General features: G+C 41.4%; 1 protein-coding gene across 1 annotated transcript in view; it reads left to right on the forward strand.

Annotated features, from left to right (window-relative positions):
* LOC142312957 (uncharacterized) overlaps positions 1-17,630 on the forward strand; it is a 210,455-nt gene that overhangs the window by 20,640 nt on the left and 172,185 nt on the right. The window contains 6 exon segments of the mRNA XM_075351946.1: positions 684-762; positions 892-1,071; positions 1,145-1,268; positions 1,352-1,449; positions 3,031-3,121; positions 14,232-14,386. Coding sequence (XP_075208061.1) covers positions 685-762; positions 892-1,071; positions 1,145-1,268; positions 1,352-1,449; positions 3,031-3,121; positions 14,232-14,386 — 726 coding nt within the window. The 5' untranslated portion in view covers position 684.

Below are 17,630 nucleotides of genomic sequence, written 5' to 3' on the forward strand. Positions count from 1 at the left end.
ATAAGTCATGAAATCCCAATAAAAGGATAAATGTGTACTGCTAGAGAGTATGCCCCGTACTTCCTAACTAGAAACAGAAGATAGGTGCAGAGTGAAAAGCTTAAAAAGCAGAGAGATAAAACCCCAGCTGGTCTTTCACTAACTGGCAAAAACATCAGGAAATACCAGCATTGGGATGGAATTTATAGCCAAAAGGTGACTAGACAGATGAATATGTAAATAAAAACGCATGTTAACCTTAAAGACTAAATCAAGGCTAGCAGATAATAAACATCCAGAGAAAAGATGTATGTGCTGTGGCTCAGTTGACAGACAAGCCGACCAGAAAACACAGTCTCAAGGGTTTGAACCAAACATATGACACGATGCTTGTCTCTCCCACTAGTCTCTGTATTTCCTGGTGAGTCCCAGTTAATACAGAGACTTGTGATTCCTACATCAAATTCAGTTGCCAAAGCAGTGGCCAAAATAGCCAACGATTGGAAGCAATTCAACTTATGATCCAGTCTGTATGGGACAAGAGAGAATACAATCTCTATATGTTGTTTTTTATTGTCTCCAGAAATAGTGTTATTACACAGGATTCTTTATGATGTTACATCGTCATCTTTTCCTCCTTTAAGTCCCTTCAATATTGGATCCTTTCAGTGGATCTTCTGACACTTTTTCAAATTTTCTTTAAGGATGAATATGGACAAGGACAAGATGGTGGAGAGGATTTTACACCTCACCCTAGAAATCCTCTTCCGGCTTACTGGAGAGGTGAGAGATTCTGATTATGTCACATTACATCATTCTTATCTATGGGAATAACAGATGGACAGAACTGGAGAGGTGAGGACTCTGGAAATGTCTGTAGTGAGATTTATTACTGTGTCTCTCTATAACCAGGATTACACAGTAGTGAAGAAGACCTCTAGTGATCACTGTCAAGCCCCTGGGTCTGAGGGATGGGGGAGACCCCTGAGCCCAATTACAAGACCTCCACCTCACCCACCGATACATGAGGAAATCAATGACCAGAAGATCCTAGAACTCACCTACAGGATGATTGAGCTGCTGACTGGAGAGGTGACACTGCTGGGACATTATGCAGTAACTTTATGAAGGGATCGGGGCGTGACGGTATCATTGTATGTGTCAGGTTCCTATAAGGTGTCAGGATGTCACCGTCTATTTCTCCATGGAGGAGTGGGAGTATTTAGAAGGACACAAAGATCTGTACAAGGACGTCATGATGGAGGTTCCCCAACCCCTTACATCACCAGGTAATAGACAGGGCTAAATACACACGGCCTATAATTACCTGTATGTAAGGAATGAATTCAGTCCCTGTATGTGTCTCCTCCAGTTCTATCCAGTGAGAGGACAACACCAGAGAGATGTTCCCATCCTCTTCTCCCACAGTACTGTAAACAAGAAGATCCCAATGTTCCTCAGGATCATCAGGTAGATGGAGAGAAGGTGTCATGAAATTTCCCTATGATGTACAGTGAAGTAAATAATTATTTGATCCCTTGCTGATTTTGTAAGTTTGCCCACTGACAAATACATAAACAGTCTATAATTTTAAGGGTAAGTTAATTTTAACAGTGAGAGATAGAATAGCAAAAATATATCCAAAAAATCACATTGTATAGATTATAAAAATGTATTTGCATTTTGCAAAGAGAAAGAAGTATTTGATCTCTTTGGCAAACAAAACTTAATACTTGGTGACAAAACCCTTGTTGGCAAGCACAGCAGTCGGACTTTTTTTGTTGTTGAGGATGAGGTTTTTTGCGCACAGGTCAGGAGGAATTTTGGTCCACCCCTCTTTGTAGATCATCTCTAAGTCATTAAGATTTTGAGGCTGTCGCTTGGCAACTCGGAGCTTCAGCTCCTTCCATAAGGTTTATATAGGATTAAGGTCTGGAGACTGGCTAGGCCACTTCCTGACCTTAATGTTCTTGTTTTTGAGCCACTCCTTTGTTGCCTTTGCTGTATGTTTTGGGTCATTGTCGTGCTGGAAGACCCAGCGACGACCCATTTTTAATTTCCTGGCGGAGGGAGGGAAGTTGTAACTCAGGATTTTATGGTGTACATGGCTCCATCCATTGGCCCATTGATGCGGTAAAGTAGTCCTTTGCCCTTAGCAGAGAAACACCCCCAAAACATAATCTTTCCACCTCCATACATGACAGTGGTAACAGTGTTGTTTGGGTCATAGGCAGCATTTCTCTTCCTCCAAACATGGCGAGTTGAGTTAAGGGAAAATAGCTAAATTTTTGTCTCATCTGACCACAGCACCTTTTCCCAATCAGTCTCAGAATCATCCTGGTGTTCATTGGCAAATTTCAGTTGGCCTGCACATGTGCCTTCTTGAGCAGTGGAACTTAACGAGCATTTTGAATTTCTTCCATTTTCTTACTATTGCACCAACAGTTGTCTCCTTCTCACCCAGCGTCTTACTTATGGTTTTGTAGCCCATTCTAGGCTTGTGCAGGTCTATGATCTTGTTGCCGACATCTTTGGATAGCGCTTTGGTCTTGCCCATGTTGTAGAGGTTAGAGTTTGACTGACTGAGTCTGTGGACAGGAGTCTTTTATACTGGTGACAATTTAAGACAAGTAACGAGTTGATTAGGAGCATCTAACTGGTCTGGAGGAGCAAGAAATCTTAATGGTTGGTAGGCGATCAAATACTTATTTCTCTCTGCAAAATGCAAATTAATTTTTATAATTTATACAATGTGATTTTCTGCATTTTCTTTTGGATATTCTATCTCTCACTGTTAAAATTAACCTACCCTTAAAATTATAAACTGTTCATGTCTTTATCAGTGGCAAACTTATAAAATCAGTAAGGGATCAAATAATTATTTCCTTCACTGTACAGACAGCTGTGAAGGTCTTGTGCTCAGTCTTGTTTTATCCACCAGTATTATATGTTTTATACTTGAATAATGAGAGCGGTGGAGATGGCAGGATTAGAGCTGATCATAGATGTGACTTCTCCATCTGTCTGTAACTTTTACAATATTTGCTTCAGGGTGAAGATCTGACCCATATTAATACTACAGAGACATATGTGAGAGGTGAGGAGTGGTGTAAAGAGGAGATTCTTACATATGGCTACCCAGGTGAGTAGTGATCACTAAATGCAGAGAAGTCACAGATTCTTCTCAGTCACCGTCTGTGGCTACTTTATTGGTGGTGTTGTCCAGACATATAATCATGTGATCACCAATTTGCCGCTAGACTGCAACATTCTCTTCCACTTGGAATTTTTCAAATTACTTTGGGCACTGAATGCCCTTCTTCTATAGAGCTTACAACCTGGAGGACGCACCTACCTCCTGGAATTAGAAGATGCTGACCCTTACCTGCCCAGATCTGTAAACTTCAAAGTTAAATTATAGCATACCTAGAATGTACTGAGAAGTTAGAAAATCACTTGAAGAAAAGTACTGTATTATGATGGGCCTTTAAGAAAAAGCGGAAGGTAATGACACGGTTTCCTTCATACAATCCTGTCATCATATAAGATGAATCTACCTTCTCTCCCTTTTGTGCTGCTGAATATGCTCATATGATCCCTACAAGACCAGGTCCAAACTTTCTGGCTAAACTTTGCATTTCTGATCAACAATATTAAATGTAGAGAGAGAGTCAAGTGTGAATTTCTGTGCAATAACAACAGATCTTTCCTTTATCCTGACTTTTTAATTTCTTTTAACATTGATTAAATACACAAAAAAACATTTCACCTACGCCATGATACAGTGGGGAAAATACAGTATTTGATACACGGACAATTTTGCAAGTTTTCCCACCTACAAAGACTAGAGAGGTCTGTAATTTTTATCATAGGTACACTTCAACTGTGACGGACAGAATATAAAAAAATCCACAAAAAACACATTGTATGATTTTTTTTAATAATTAATTTGCATTGTATTACATGAAATAAGTATTTGGTCAACTACCAACCAGCAAGAATTCTGGCTCACAGACCTCTTAATTTTATTTTAAGAAGCTCCCCTAGTCTGCACTCAATTCCTGTATAAATTGTACCTGTTTCAACCTGTTACCTGTTTAAAAGACTCTTGTTTACACAATTAAGCACACTCCAACCTCTCCACAATGGCCAAACCCAAAGAGCTGTTTACTTACACCATGAGCAAAATTATAAACCTTCACAAGGCCTGGATGGGTTACAGGACAATAGGCAAGCAGCTTGGTGAGAAGGCAACAACTATTACAGCAATTATTAGAAAATGGAAGAAACACAAAATGACTGTCAAATTTACTCAGTCTGAGGATCCATACAAGATTTCGCCTCGTAGGGTAAGGATAATTCTAAGAAAGATACTCCACGGCAGAATTGGAATGGCTTTGATTGGCCAGCACACTCAGTGACTCGGCCTGTGTAAAGGCCAGAAATGGAGTCGTGCAGCTAGTTTGCTTTGATTAACGTAGGGACAGGATGCTATTAGAGTGAGAGAGATTGATAGGTGCAATTCATCCAAAATCTGCTACTGCATCATGTAACCACAGGCATAGATGGTATATCTTTCTGACTGCACACTGGATAAACGTAGTGGCATTTGGGCATGAGGCGCAAGACGTTCCAGCACATGTCCTACCACCACCTCGGATTGCTGGACACTTGTCGGTCAGTGTTACCTCCTCCTCCTACTCCGCTTCCTCCACATCTGGTCACCGTAAAACCTGCAGCACTAACTTTAGTACATCCAGGACTAAACGACAGCAGGTCATTCTTAAACTCATCTGCCTGGGGGACAAACCGCACACCGCGCAGAAGTTATGGACTGGCATAAAACAACATACAGATAAGTGGCTGTTGTCGGTGAACCTGAAGCCCTACCTGGTAGTGTGCGGCCACCACTAGGTCTTGGTGCATGTGCTAAATTTGGTGGTGCAGAGCTTCCTCAAAAATTACCCACATATGTCAGAGCTTTTGCTGAAATTGTGGGCACTTTCGACGTTCTCATCCTAATGCTCCTTGCCTTTCGGCCTTCCCGCTCACCTCCTCGACTTTGCATATGGTGGAGAGACTGTGCGAGCAACATCAGGCAATACTGGAGTTTCAGCTGTAGCATGCATGGCAAAATCGGTCTGTGGACAAACACAACTTCATTACCAACGAGTGGGCCTCCATGCAGGACCTGAATGCCGTGTTTCGCTGCTTTGAATATTCTACCAACGTGGCTAGCGCTGATAATGCCATAATCAGCATCTCTATACTGTTTTTTATCCCTGGTGAAAAAAAACACTAAAGGCTATGATGGACGAGGTGGTGGCACGGGAGAAAGAGGAGCAGTAGAAATAGGGCTCTGTGGCTGGATTCCTGGCCTGAAAGCTGGTCATGTTCCCACGTCCACCTGATCCTACTTTGTCCTTCTCTAGGTTCCTTTTTTAAGTTTTGGGGGGATTAGAGCTTTATGTAAGTAATGTTCAGAAACAAAGGTAAAACCTAAAATAATTTAAAAAAAAATATTAAAATAATAAAATACATTCGCCCTTCTCTAGCCGGGTTTGTGGCTTTTTTTTTAAATTAACCCCTTCATGACCGCGGGCAGTAAAGTTACGTCCTATTTTAATGTGACTTAATGACCAGGGACGTAACTTTACTGCCTATAGTTCATTTGATTGCTGTGGCCATAACAACGGCTTTCAAATGATGTCCCCTGCTGTTTCTTACAGCAGGGGACCTTTGCTTGACCCCAGGGGGGTGGCATCGCCACCCCCCATCGACGATCGTTATGATTGGCTGTTCAAATCTGAACCGCCAACCACATCGATTGCACTGGTTTTGGCTATAACAATGCCTGAACCAGTGAGATTCTGAGAGATCCTGCTATGAGGTGCTGCAGCAGATCATAGCTGGAGCTCAAACACGGTGGCCCCCAGCCCCTGCAGCACTGATTTGGAGCGATCGTGCTATGACGCGCAATCGCTACAATCAATGTGCAGTGGGGTGGTCTGATCTGGAGGTGACCGCCCTCCCCTGGCTTGTGTTGGTCTGGAAGCCCTCCCCCAACATGTCTGCAGCGTGCAGCGGCTGGTACTTGTAGTACCACGCCGCTGCTCGATTGTCGCTCCAGGTGAGTATGGCTCCCCCTGATGGCCCCCTGCACGCTCCCGTGATGGCCCCTGCCTGTGCCCCCCCGCGGTCTGCCCCAGACATCCCGATCTGCTCCCCCCGCAATCTGCCTGCCTCCCCCGTGATCTCTATTCTGCTTCTTTGCTTCTGCCTCTACTTCTCCGGTCTCTCCCTCCCCCTCTCCATCTGCTCTCCCTCTCCGATGTCCTCTTACCTGTCTTCACCGGGTCGTCCGAGGTCTTCACTGGCTCGATCATATCTGCCTCCATCGCTGGGTCCTTCCTGGGTCTTCTGATAAGCTGTCCAACCTCCTGCCTGCTGCTCCTGTAAAGCTTTCCATCTCGCTGCCTTCTATTCCTCCTGCAGTTCCTCTGGTCAGTGATCCTCCTGCTAATCCTCTGGGTCCTGTGAGTATAATTTTTTTTTTTTTTTCCTGTATCTCCTCTCCATTTTTATACCTCATCCGTCTGTGCGTTCCGCCGAGCGCTGATCAGGGATGCAGATAACGTATCTGCATCCGTAGTCAATTTTCGGCGGGACTTTTTTTTTTCCGTATCCCCAACGCTTTTTGTATCGCATCCGTCCGTGCGTACCGTCAAGCGCTGATCAGGGATGCACATAACTGATCGGCATCCCTGCTCAATTATGCTCAAAAAGCTACTTGGTTGAAGCAAAAATGTTGTGGTTAAAAAAAAAAAATAATTTTCACGGTTCAACGTTATCAACTTCTGTGGAGCCCCTGGGGGCAAAAGGGACTCACCAAACATCTAGATAAATTCCTTGAGGGGTCTAGTTCCAAAATGGGGTCATTTGTGGGGGAGCTCCACTGTTTAGGCACCATAGGGAGTCTCCAAACATGACATGGCGTCTGCTAATGATTCCAACCAATTTTGCTGTCAAATGGTGCTCCTTCTCTTCTGAGCCCCGCCATGCGCCCAAACAATTACTTTCCACCACATATGAGGCATCGTCGTACTCAGGAGAAAATGCACGATACATTTTATGGTGCATTTTTCCTGATACGCTTGTGAAAAAAAGCTACCTAGTTGAAGCAACAGTTTTGTGGTTAAAAAAAATGTTTTTCTTTTCACGGTTCAACGTTCTAAACTTCTGTGAAGCCCCCAGGTGTTCAAAGTGCTCACCAAACATCTAGAAAAATTATTTTAGGGCTCTAGTATCGAAAAATGAGGTCACTTGTGGGGAGCTCCATTGTTTAGGCACCTCAAGGGGTCTCCAAACCCGACATGGCATCCGCTAATAAGTCCAGCTAATTTTGCACTCAAAAATTCAAATGGCGCTCCTTGCCTTCCGAGTCCTGCCGTGTGCCCAAACATTTGATTTCCAACACATATTAGGTATCTGCGTACTCAAGAGAAAATGCACAATAAATTTTATGGTGCATTTTTTTCCTGATACGCTTGTGAAAAAAAGCTACCTAGTTGAAGCAACAGTTTTGTGGTTAAAAAAAATGTTTTTCTTTTCACGGTTCAACGTTCTAAACTTCTGTGAAGCCCCCAGGTGTTCAAAGTGCTCACCAAACATCTAGAAAAATTATTTGAGGGCTCTAGTATCGAAAAATGAGGTCACTTGTGGGGAGCTCCATTGTTTAGGCACCTCAAGGGGTCTCCAAACCCGACATGGCATCCGCTAATAAGTCCAGCTAATTTTGCACTCAAAAATTCAAATGGCGCTCCTTGCCTTCCGAGTCCTGCCGTGTGCCCAAACATTTGATTTCCAACACATATTAGGTATCTGCGTACTCAAGAGAAAATGCACAATAAATTTTATGGTGCATTTTTTTCCTGATACCCTTGTGAAAAAAAGCTACCTAGTTGAAGCAACAGTTTTGTGGTAAAAAAAATGTTTTTCTTTTCACGGTTCAACGTTCTAAACTTCTGTGAAGCCCCCAGGAGTTCAAAGTGTTCACCAAACATCTAGAAAAATTATTTGAGGGCTCTAGTTTCCAAAATGGGGTCACTTGTGGGGGAGCTCCATTGTTTAGGCAAAAATTTTTTTTAGAAAATTGCGCTGATGTAAAGTAGACAAGTGGGAAATTTTATTTAGTAACTATTTTGTATGACATATCTCAGATTTATAAGTATACATTTTCTAAGTTTGAAAATTGCAACATTTTCAAAATTTTTGCAAAGTTTCCGAAATGTTCACAAATATGCGCAAAAAATATCGGCCTAAATTTACCACTGACATAAAGTACAATATGTCACGAAAAACAATGTCAGAATCGCTAGGATCCGTTGAAGCGTTCCAGAGTTATAACCTGTCAAACTGACACTTGTCAGAATTGCAAAAAATGGCCCGGTCATTAGGGTGTTTTAGTGGCTGGGGTGAAGAAGTTAAAGCTATAGCTACTATGCATCAGGATCTGTCCACTTAATTTGTCACAAAAAAAGTTCCTCTTACCACTGTGCAGCTACCTCTACTTATCAGCAGGCTCTGTGGCCTTAGGTTTTAACAAAATTCTACCTGTTGCCAGTGCGCAGCCGGGTCTATGGCTTCAGTTAAAAAAAAAAGAAAAAAATTAGTAGTCACTGTGCACCAGATATAGTAAGCTTAATCTGTCACAATCCTGTAACTATACTGCAGCAGGCACAGTGTTGCGGAGCTCTGAAAACCATCTGTATTACAGCACTGTGCGAAAGTGTTGGATCTAGGGCAATCTTGGCTACTTACGTGGGGGCGGCACACTAACACCACTGAGGATTGGAGCACATTTCTCTGTCCATGTTGCCTCCTTCTCCTACTCCGCTTCCACCACGTCCTCCAAATCCAGTCAGTGTAACACCTGCACGATTAACCTCAGCCAAGCCAGGGGGAACCAACAAAAGCCATTCTGAGAAATCACCCACCACACCAGAGCTTTGGAGGGAATCCGTATGGGCCTTTTTATACATGTTTCTTGGAGAGGCAATCTTAAAATTTTAAAGGCAAAATGGCTGGAACTGACAGTAGGAAGTCTAGCTGGCGTAACGCCAGCTTAATCCCAAATCAAACTACAAACTTTTTAAATGCAAAAAAAGTTTTAAGAAGTCGTGCTCTGCTTAAAGTGCAGAGTTGGCACCTGAGGACAATGAGCATGTTTCTTCAACATCACCCCCTTGAAAACGTGCAAAGCAGTGTGAGCCTCAACAAGTCAGACACCTGTCACTTCTGTTTTTTGACCACTCCGTTGATTGGGGTTCTTTGACCAATCTGTTTAAAATTGGGGGCTTCCTGTGTGGAGGATCTTATGCAATGTTAGCTGTGAATGTCAACAGGGTAAGGAAGTTGTTTAGGGGCCTTTTTATACATTGGGTACTCTGTGGTGGATCTCGGGCAATCTTGGCTGTGAGGGTTAACCGGTTAAAGAGTGTCACACTGCTCTTGTAGGGGCACTGAAATTTTAGTCATCAGGCCAAGTCAGCACCAGGATGTCAGTGAGAAACCAGGGGGAGATGCAAAACGTGGTCAGGCGCTAGCTGAAGGTCGGGAACCAGGAAGAGTCACTCCAATGTCAGGAGGGAGAAGTGGAGCCGAAGTAAAGTACAAACAAAGCAAGGTCAGAGGCCTGGAGATCAGAGAAACACACAGGAATGGGAACGGGAAGTCAGGAGAGGCTGGACAGACAGACAGTACAGGGAGATGCAGGAATAGGAGAGACACAGGACGGGAGAATCACAGGATGGGACTGGGAAGTCAAGGGGGTGAAAGACAGACAGGCGGTTAAGGGATGGCATAGGTCAGGATGGTAGCTGGGAGGTAGGATGGATCAGGGAACACTAATGGGAGCCAGACTCACGTGCTGCAGAGCACAAACTATTACTGGCAGCGTTCCAGTAATGGCAGCACAAGAATATAACGTTCTGCCCACCGAAACGAGGCAGGTAGGAATAAGCCCCTCACATGGCCTATAGCCCTGGGGAGAGATACATGTCATGGCTCAGTGGTCTCTGAGCCTGACACGAATCATGACAAAGAGGCTATTTAGGGGCCTTTTTTAAAATTCGGTGGTCTGTGGTGGAACTCAATCCTGGCTGTGTGAGTAAACTAGGAATACAGGTTACATGGGGCAAAATTGTTAACCCCTTCACCCCCGGCCGATTTTCTGGGGGTTTTTTGCTCCCCTTCTTCTGAGCGCCGTAACTTTTTGATTTTTCTGTCAGTCTTGCCATATGAGCGCTTGTTTTTTGTGGGATGAGTTGTACTTTTAAATGAAACCATAAATGTTACCCTATATTGTACTGGAAAATGGCAGAAAAATTGCTAAAAAAAAAGTGCAATTGCATGATGGTTTTTGAGATATTTTATTCACCGTGTTCACTATATGCTAAAACTGATGTGTTGGTGTGATAACTCAGGTGAGTACGAGTTCGTAGACACCTAACATGCATACGTTTACTTTTAATGTAAGGGGTTAAAAAAATCTAAAGTTTGTCCCAAAAAAGTGGCACACTTTTGCACCATTTTCCGCAACACATAGCCTTCTCATTTTTTCAGGATCTATGGCTCAGTGTCAGCTTATTTTTTGTGTCTCGAGCTTACGTTTTTCATGGTACCATTTTTGTGCAGATGCTACGTTTTGATCGCCTGTTATTGCATTTTGCATAAAATTTGTGGCGACTAAAAAACTTAATGTTGGCGTTTGGATTTTTTGTTACCGCTACTCCGGTTACCGATCAGAGTAATTGATTTTATATTTTGATAGATCGGGCAATTTGAACTCGCAAATACCAAATATGTGTATATTTTTTATTTTTTTAACCCTTTTTCAATGGGATGAAAGAAGGCTGATTTGAACTTTTAGGTTTTTAATTTTTTTAAATTTTTTTTATAACTTTTTTTTTATTCATTTTACTAGTCCCTCTAGGGGACTATAAGGATCAGCAGTGTGATCGCTCATTATTTTCTGTTGATCACAGCTACACAGCCGAGATCAGCAGAAAAACTCACCTCTTGTCACTGGCAGCAGGTGGCCAGATGAAAGAGAAAGTGACTCATGCTAGCTACAGGAGTCCTCACTTGACCCTGTGCTACCATGATAACCATCGGCTCACAGTGATCACGCCAATGGTGGCCAGTGAGTACAGATTTACCGTGTCGGGGATTTAAATGGCTCTGTCACATGGCTCTGTTGCAGTCCACTAGCCCTTACTATGACCATTTTACAGCACAGTTGGGTCCCCATAGACTTGTAGGTGGTTCCTTGTCCAGGTTCAAGTTTGATTCCCAAAATGAACTTTTTTTTTTTTTTTGTACTCCATGCAAGTTCGGTGAACCCGAATATCCACAGGTCAGCTCATCACTATTCAGGACTCATGGCAGCTCCAATGGTCCATCATAAATGAGTGCTACTCCAGTTTAGTGTTGGAGTTCTCCCCCCTCGATTATACGTTCTTGTTTTGGATGTTACATTTTTACTAATTTTTACTGCTGAATAAAGACGGTTGAGTTTGATTATTTCAGTAGATTTGTTATTATCGATAGTCACAGATTTTGACTACAATAGTTAGTGCCAAAAATAGTCTGATTTTACCACTTTTCGCAGTTTTGTTTTGTTTTTTTTAAACTTCGTTTTTATTAACAACTCAAACACGGTACAACTGATATTTGTACATCATGAATCAATCAAGTACACGGATGGTGACATTTGAGACATAGTAGTACAGTCATGTATTTTCATGCCTGCTATACCTAGAATAAAATAGTGTTGTTGTCTATACCCCTAGCATTTACACATTTAACAGGCTTATATTAAGTATTCAAACAACTTAATCAATCCGATCAAATAATCTAAACAAAACAAAATATAACAATAACCGCTACATAGCATCTAAATATCAGTGTCAATGCACCGCTGGACAGCATTCTAACGCCCAAAGGGATCTATCAATATCACAATGATTGCGTTTAAGCCTCTGTGAGTGTGTCGGGAGAAGAGTTCCACAAGCTCCATACTTTGTTGAATTTTTCTGGGCATCCCCTTTTATAATACACTACCCACTCATAGAGTATAGTTGAATTAATTAATTTGACCCAGGCATCCACTTTTAGATACAAACTCCCCATGCACCTTATGGCTATCATCATCCTAGCCATAAACAAGGTCTCAGTAAGAATTATTTTCTTGTAATGATCCCATGACTCCTCCACAAATGGTTTTTTGTTCCTAACCATGCCCCATTTTTAATTTCTGACATGTCACTTTATGAGGTGATAACTTTGGAGACTTCTGATTCCAGTGATTCTGAGATTTTTTCTGTTATACATTACACTTCTGGTAATTTTAGGTTGATATATTTTACATTTATTTTTGAAAGTACCAAAAAAATTAACAAATAATTTAGAAAGGTTTTTAAGTGTCAATTTTTCCATTTGTATGCTCTTAGAACAGATAGTGATACCACACAAAATAGGTAATAACTAACATTTACCGTATTTTTTTTTATTTTTCAAACATTTTTTTAGGATGATAGAAGACTTATAGTTTTATTAACAAGTGTTCAATTACATTTACAGAACTTATTTTTTTTGGAGTAAGAAACCACTTTTGAAATTGCTTTGAACGCCTAGATTTTAGAAAATAGCATTCTTCATAGTATCAAAAAACACATTGAGGAATTAAAACAAAGTGGAAGGCAAAAATTTAAAAAAAATTGCCTTTAACCCCTATACATGGATCTGGACTTAAACAGGGAGCACTACCGTAGGAGTTAGCTATGGAGTTAGTTGCTCTTCAGTGGTGTGAGACGGCAAGAAGAATATTCAGGTACCTGTGTCAGAAGACGCAAGAGTAGTAAAGAGTAAACAAGAGTAAACATGTTAGGGTCACAAAGGGATAAATTATACAATCATGGAGCTGAGCACAGAGGACAGTACCAAAGGAGAACAAGGCTGGAGGACAAACCACCCATACTGCCAGACTGAATGACATTACTGGTCTCTGCCACCCTAATCTTTGAGGCTGGTCAGAACCTACACCGTCCAGAGCTTGTGTTTCCGATGTATCCTTCAACAGAAGCATCGCCCGCAGAAAGTAGGCGGTACCTTGTGATAAAAGCTGATGTTGCAGGAGCAGAACCCAAAGGAGCTGTGACACCACTCCATTTATGAATGTGACAGAATGGCAGAAAACCAAAGCAGAAGAAAACCCCGTAAAGTGACTCCCTCTTCTAATATATAACCTTTTGTAAATTCTTTAGTAGTAGTGACTCTTTTGACTCTACATACAGTTTTTAGAAATTAACATGTAGTAGATGTTGGAGAGTAAAATAGCAAATATGCCATTTTATTACCCAACAAATAAGGCCCAGATTGTGCTCCAGCAGACAGGCACACCATAAATTCAGTGGGTTCTTCTCACTACAACAATGTCAAATACATGGATGCTAAATGTGGTTTGGGCGCAATGCAAGGCTCTTTCACACTGCGTTATTATCTATGTTCACTGGTGCCGTCGGGGCTACCGTCCGAACTCCCAGCAAAACGAGTTTCAGACGCATGCGCCGACGTGGCCATTCACTATAATTGTGCAGACACAGTCACTGTGTGCTCTGTCTTTCACCCTTTTCGGGCGTATACACTCTCTGCAGGTGGACACCCAGACGCAGTAGACTGCGTCTGGGTGTCTGCCCACAGAAAGCGTATACACCCAAAAATTGTGCAAGATCGAGAACACGGTGACACCATCTGCACCATTATAGTGAATGGCCCAGTCAGCACATGCGTCCCAAACCCGTTTTGTGGTGGGTTCTGATGGAGGCCCTAACGGGACCAGTGAACGTAGGTAACAACGCAGTGTTAAAGCAGCCTCAGAAGCGAGGGGGATATTTGACTTTGGGAGTGATGATTTTGCTGGATTGGTTTATGGAAACCACCTTGCTTTTCAAGAGCCTCTGAGCCACTAATAATGGGGAAACCCTCTTGCATAATGAATAACAGTTGAACACCACTCTCTACTGGTTCATCCTATGAGGTCTTCTATTAGTCTTTGAGCTGTCATTGTCATAGTGAATTCAATTGTGCTACATAAGATGTCCAAAGAAATGGACAGTTAGGTAGAAATGCTCAAAAATATAAATTATAAGGATACTTTGTTTAAAAATAATAATTGGTTTTATATTTGGCAGATAACAGTGACAAGAGATCAGAAGGACAACTGACATCCTCAATTATTAAATCAGATGACCTTGAGATCATACAGCATACAATTGAAGTGAATGTTGTTACTCCAGATATCCCATCATCCCTTGAGAACAAAGATCTATGTGATCCTATGAAACAGGTCCTCTCTTCTGATTTATTACACACACCTAAGAAAAAGAGAAGTCACAAAAGAGGCATTGAAGAACAAACTGGTCTTAAAGCTATGACGTCAATTTCACATTCAGAACATGTACATAATTTTCTCCTAGAAACATCTTTTGTTAAACATCAAAAAATGCAAACCGAGAAGAGATTTTCTTGTTCCAAGTGTGAGAGATACTTTAACCAGAAATCATATCTTGTTAGGCATGAGAGAATTCATAATGGGAAGAAGCCATATTCATGTTCAGAATGTGGGAAGTGTTTTGTTCAGAAATCCGGCCTTGTTGCACACAAGAGACGTCACACAGGGGAGAAGCCTTTTTCATGTTTAGAATGTGGGAAATGTTTTGGACATAAAACTAATCTTGTTGAACACCAGAAAATTCACACAGGGGAGAAGCCATTTTCATGTTTAGAATGTGGGAAATGTTTTGTACAGAAATCAAGTCTTGTTAAACACCAGACAATTCACACAGGGGAGAAGCCTTTTTCATGTTCAGAATGTGGGAAATGTTTTGGACGTAAATCAATTCTTGTTACACACAAGAGAAGTCATACAGGAGAAAAGCCTTTTTCATGTTTAGAATGTGGAAAATGTTTTGGACATAAAACAAATCTTGTTGAACACCAGAAAATTCACACAGGAGAGAAGCCTTTTTCATGTTCAGAATGTGGGAAAGGTTTTATACGTAAATCAAGACTTGTTCTACATCAGAGAACGCACAGAGGGGAGAAGCTTTTTTCATGTTCAGAATGAGGCAAATAGTTTATCCAGAAAATCGGATCTTATTATACACCAGAGAGTTAACACAGGGGAGAAGCCATACTCGTGCCTAAATTTTGAAATCTGAATTATTGGAAAATCATCTTTTTTTTACCATCAAAAATAACTTACACAGGGAGAAATTATATATTTTATTGACAAATTATACAAAAAAAAGCAAGACTAATGTATAATTACATGAGGAAGTGAAATTATTTTAGTTCTTACTGTATTTTTTTGCACTATAGGATGCACTTTTAAAAAGAAACAATTGCTAATAAATGAGTGCCTCTTCGGGTATGTGTACATGTTTAGTATTTGGTGCAGATATTTCTGCATCATTTCAACATCTCTTGGCAGGAAAAGCACGCAGTTTTGCCATATTTTCAGTGCATCTTTGCCTCACATTTTTTGTGTAGCTTTTTCCCATTCATTAGACTGCATGAAATTTGCTGCAAAAAATGACATGGTGCAGATTTAAATCTGCACCAAACCTGCAAATAGAAAATACTCAATGCGTGCATTAGACTTCAGGATTCTCATTGACTTTGTTGGCATCAGGGTTACTTTCTACTACTCGCATATTCGTTCCAAATAGCATATGCAATGCAAGTCAATGGGGAATACTCACAATGTAACAAGTAACCCGAATTCCGCACTATTCACTACTCGCATGAATAGTACAGCATTCGGATTACTCGTTACTTTGCGAGTTTTTCCCCATTGACTTGCATTGCACGCGCTAATCGGAATGAATACGCGAGTATTTGACAGTACTCGTTATGAGTATAGCGAGTACGAATAGTTAGGTACTCGCTCAACTCTAATCAGGACTTCGTGCAGGCTTTCTGACTAATTTGCACTCAAAAACGCAACTTGTGCACAGATCATCAAAAACATGCAAAAATGCTCTAAGAATTGACTTGCTTCAGATTTTTTTCTACATCAAATCTGCAAGGAGAAAAAAACTGAACATGTGCACTGCATTTCATGTTTAGCATTGACTTTGCTTGGATCAGGAGTTGCTTGCAGTTTTAAGAGAAAACTACACCAAAAAAATGCATAAAAAAATAGGATAAAAAAAGCATTGTGTGCTCACAGCCTTATACACGGTGTGCATAATTATTAGGCAAATGAGTATTTTGATCACATGATAATTTTTATACATGTTGTCCTACTCCAAGCTGTATAGGCTTGAGAGCCAACTACCAATTAAGTAAATCAGGTGATGTGCATCTCTGTTATGAGGAGGGGTGTGGTGTAATGACATCAACACCCTGTATAAGGTGTGCTTAATTATTAGGCAACTGCCTTTCCTTTGGCAAAATTGATCAGAAGAGAGATTTGAAGGGCTCCGAAAAGTCCAAAATTGTGAGATGTCTTGCAGAGGGATGCAGCAGTTTTGAAATTGCCAAACTTTTGAAGTGTGATCACCGAACAATCAAGCGTTTCATGGCAAATGGCCAACAGAGTCGCAGGAAGTGTGTTGGGCAAAAAAGGCGCAAAATAACTGCCCATGAATTGAGGAAAATCAAGCGTGAAGCTGCCAAGATGCCATTTGCCACTAGTTTGGCCATATTTCAGAGCTGCAACGTTACTGGAGTATCAAAAAGCACAAGGTGTGCCATACTCGGGGACATGGACAAGGTAAGGAAGGCTGAAAAATAACCACCTTTGAACAAGAAACATAAAATAAAACATCAAGACTGGGCCAAGAAATATCTTAAGACTGGTTTTTCAAAGGTTTTATGGACTAATGAAATGAGTGACTCTTGATGGGCCAGATGGATGGGCCAGAGGCTGAATCAGTAAAGGGCAGAGAGCTCCACTCCAACTCAGACGCCAACAAGGTGGAGGTGAGGTACTGGTATGGGCTGGTATCATCAAAGATGAACTTGTGGGACCTTTTCGGGTTGAGGATGGAGTGAAGCTCAATTCCCAGACCTATTGCCAGTTTCTCGAAGACAACTTCAAGCAGTGGTACAGGAAGAAGTCGGTATCGTTCAAGAAAAGCATGATTTTCATGCAGGACAATGTTCCATCACATACATCTAACTACTCTACAGCCTGGCTGTCCAGTAAAGGTCTAAAGGATGAAAAAATAATGACATGGCCCCCATGTTCACCTGATCTGAACCCCATAGAGAACCTGTGGTCCCTCATAAAATGTAAGATCTACAGGGAGGGAAAACAGTACACTTCTCAGAACAGTGTCTGGGAGGTTGTGGTGGCTGCTGCATGCAATGTTGATCGTAAATAGATCAAGCAACTGACAGAATCTATGGATGGTAGGCTGTTGAGTGTCATCATAAAGAAAGGTGGCTATATTGGTCACTAATTTTTTGGGGGGGTTTTCTTTTTGCATGTCAGAAATGTTTATTTCTAAATTTTGTGCAGTTATATTGGTTTACCTGGTGAAAATAAACAAGTGAGATGGGAATATATTTTGTTTTTATTA

The sequence above is a fragment of the Anomaloglossus baeobatrachus genome, chromosome 5 (genome assembly GCF_048569485.1).
Source record: "Anomaloglossus baeobatrachus isolate aAnoBae1 chromosome 5, aAnoBae1.hap1, whole genome shotgun sequence".
NCBI lineage: Eukaryota > Metazoa > Chordata > Amphibia > Anura > Aromobatidae > Anomaloglossus > Anomaloglossus baeobatrachus.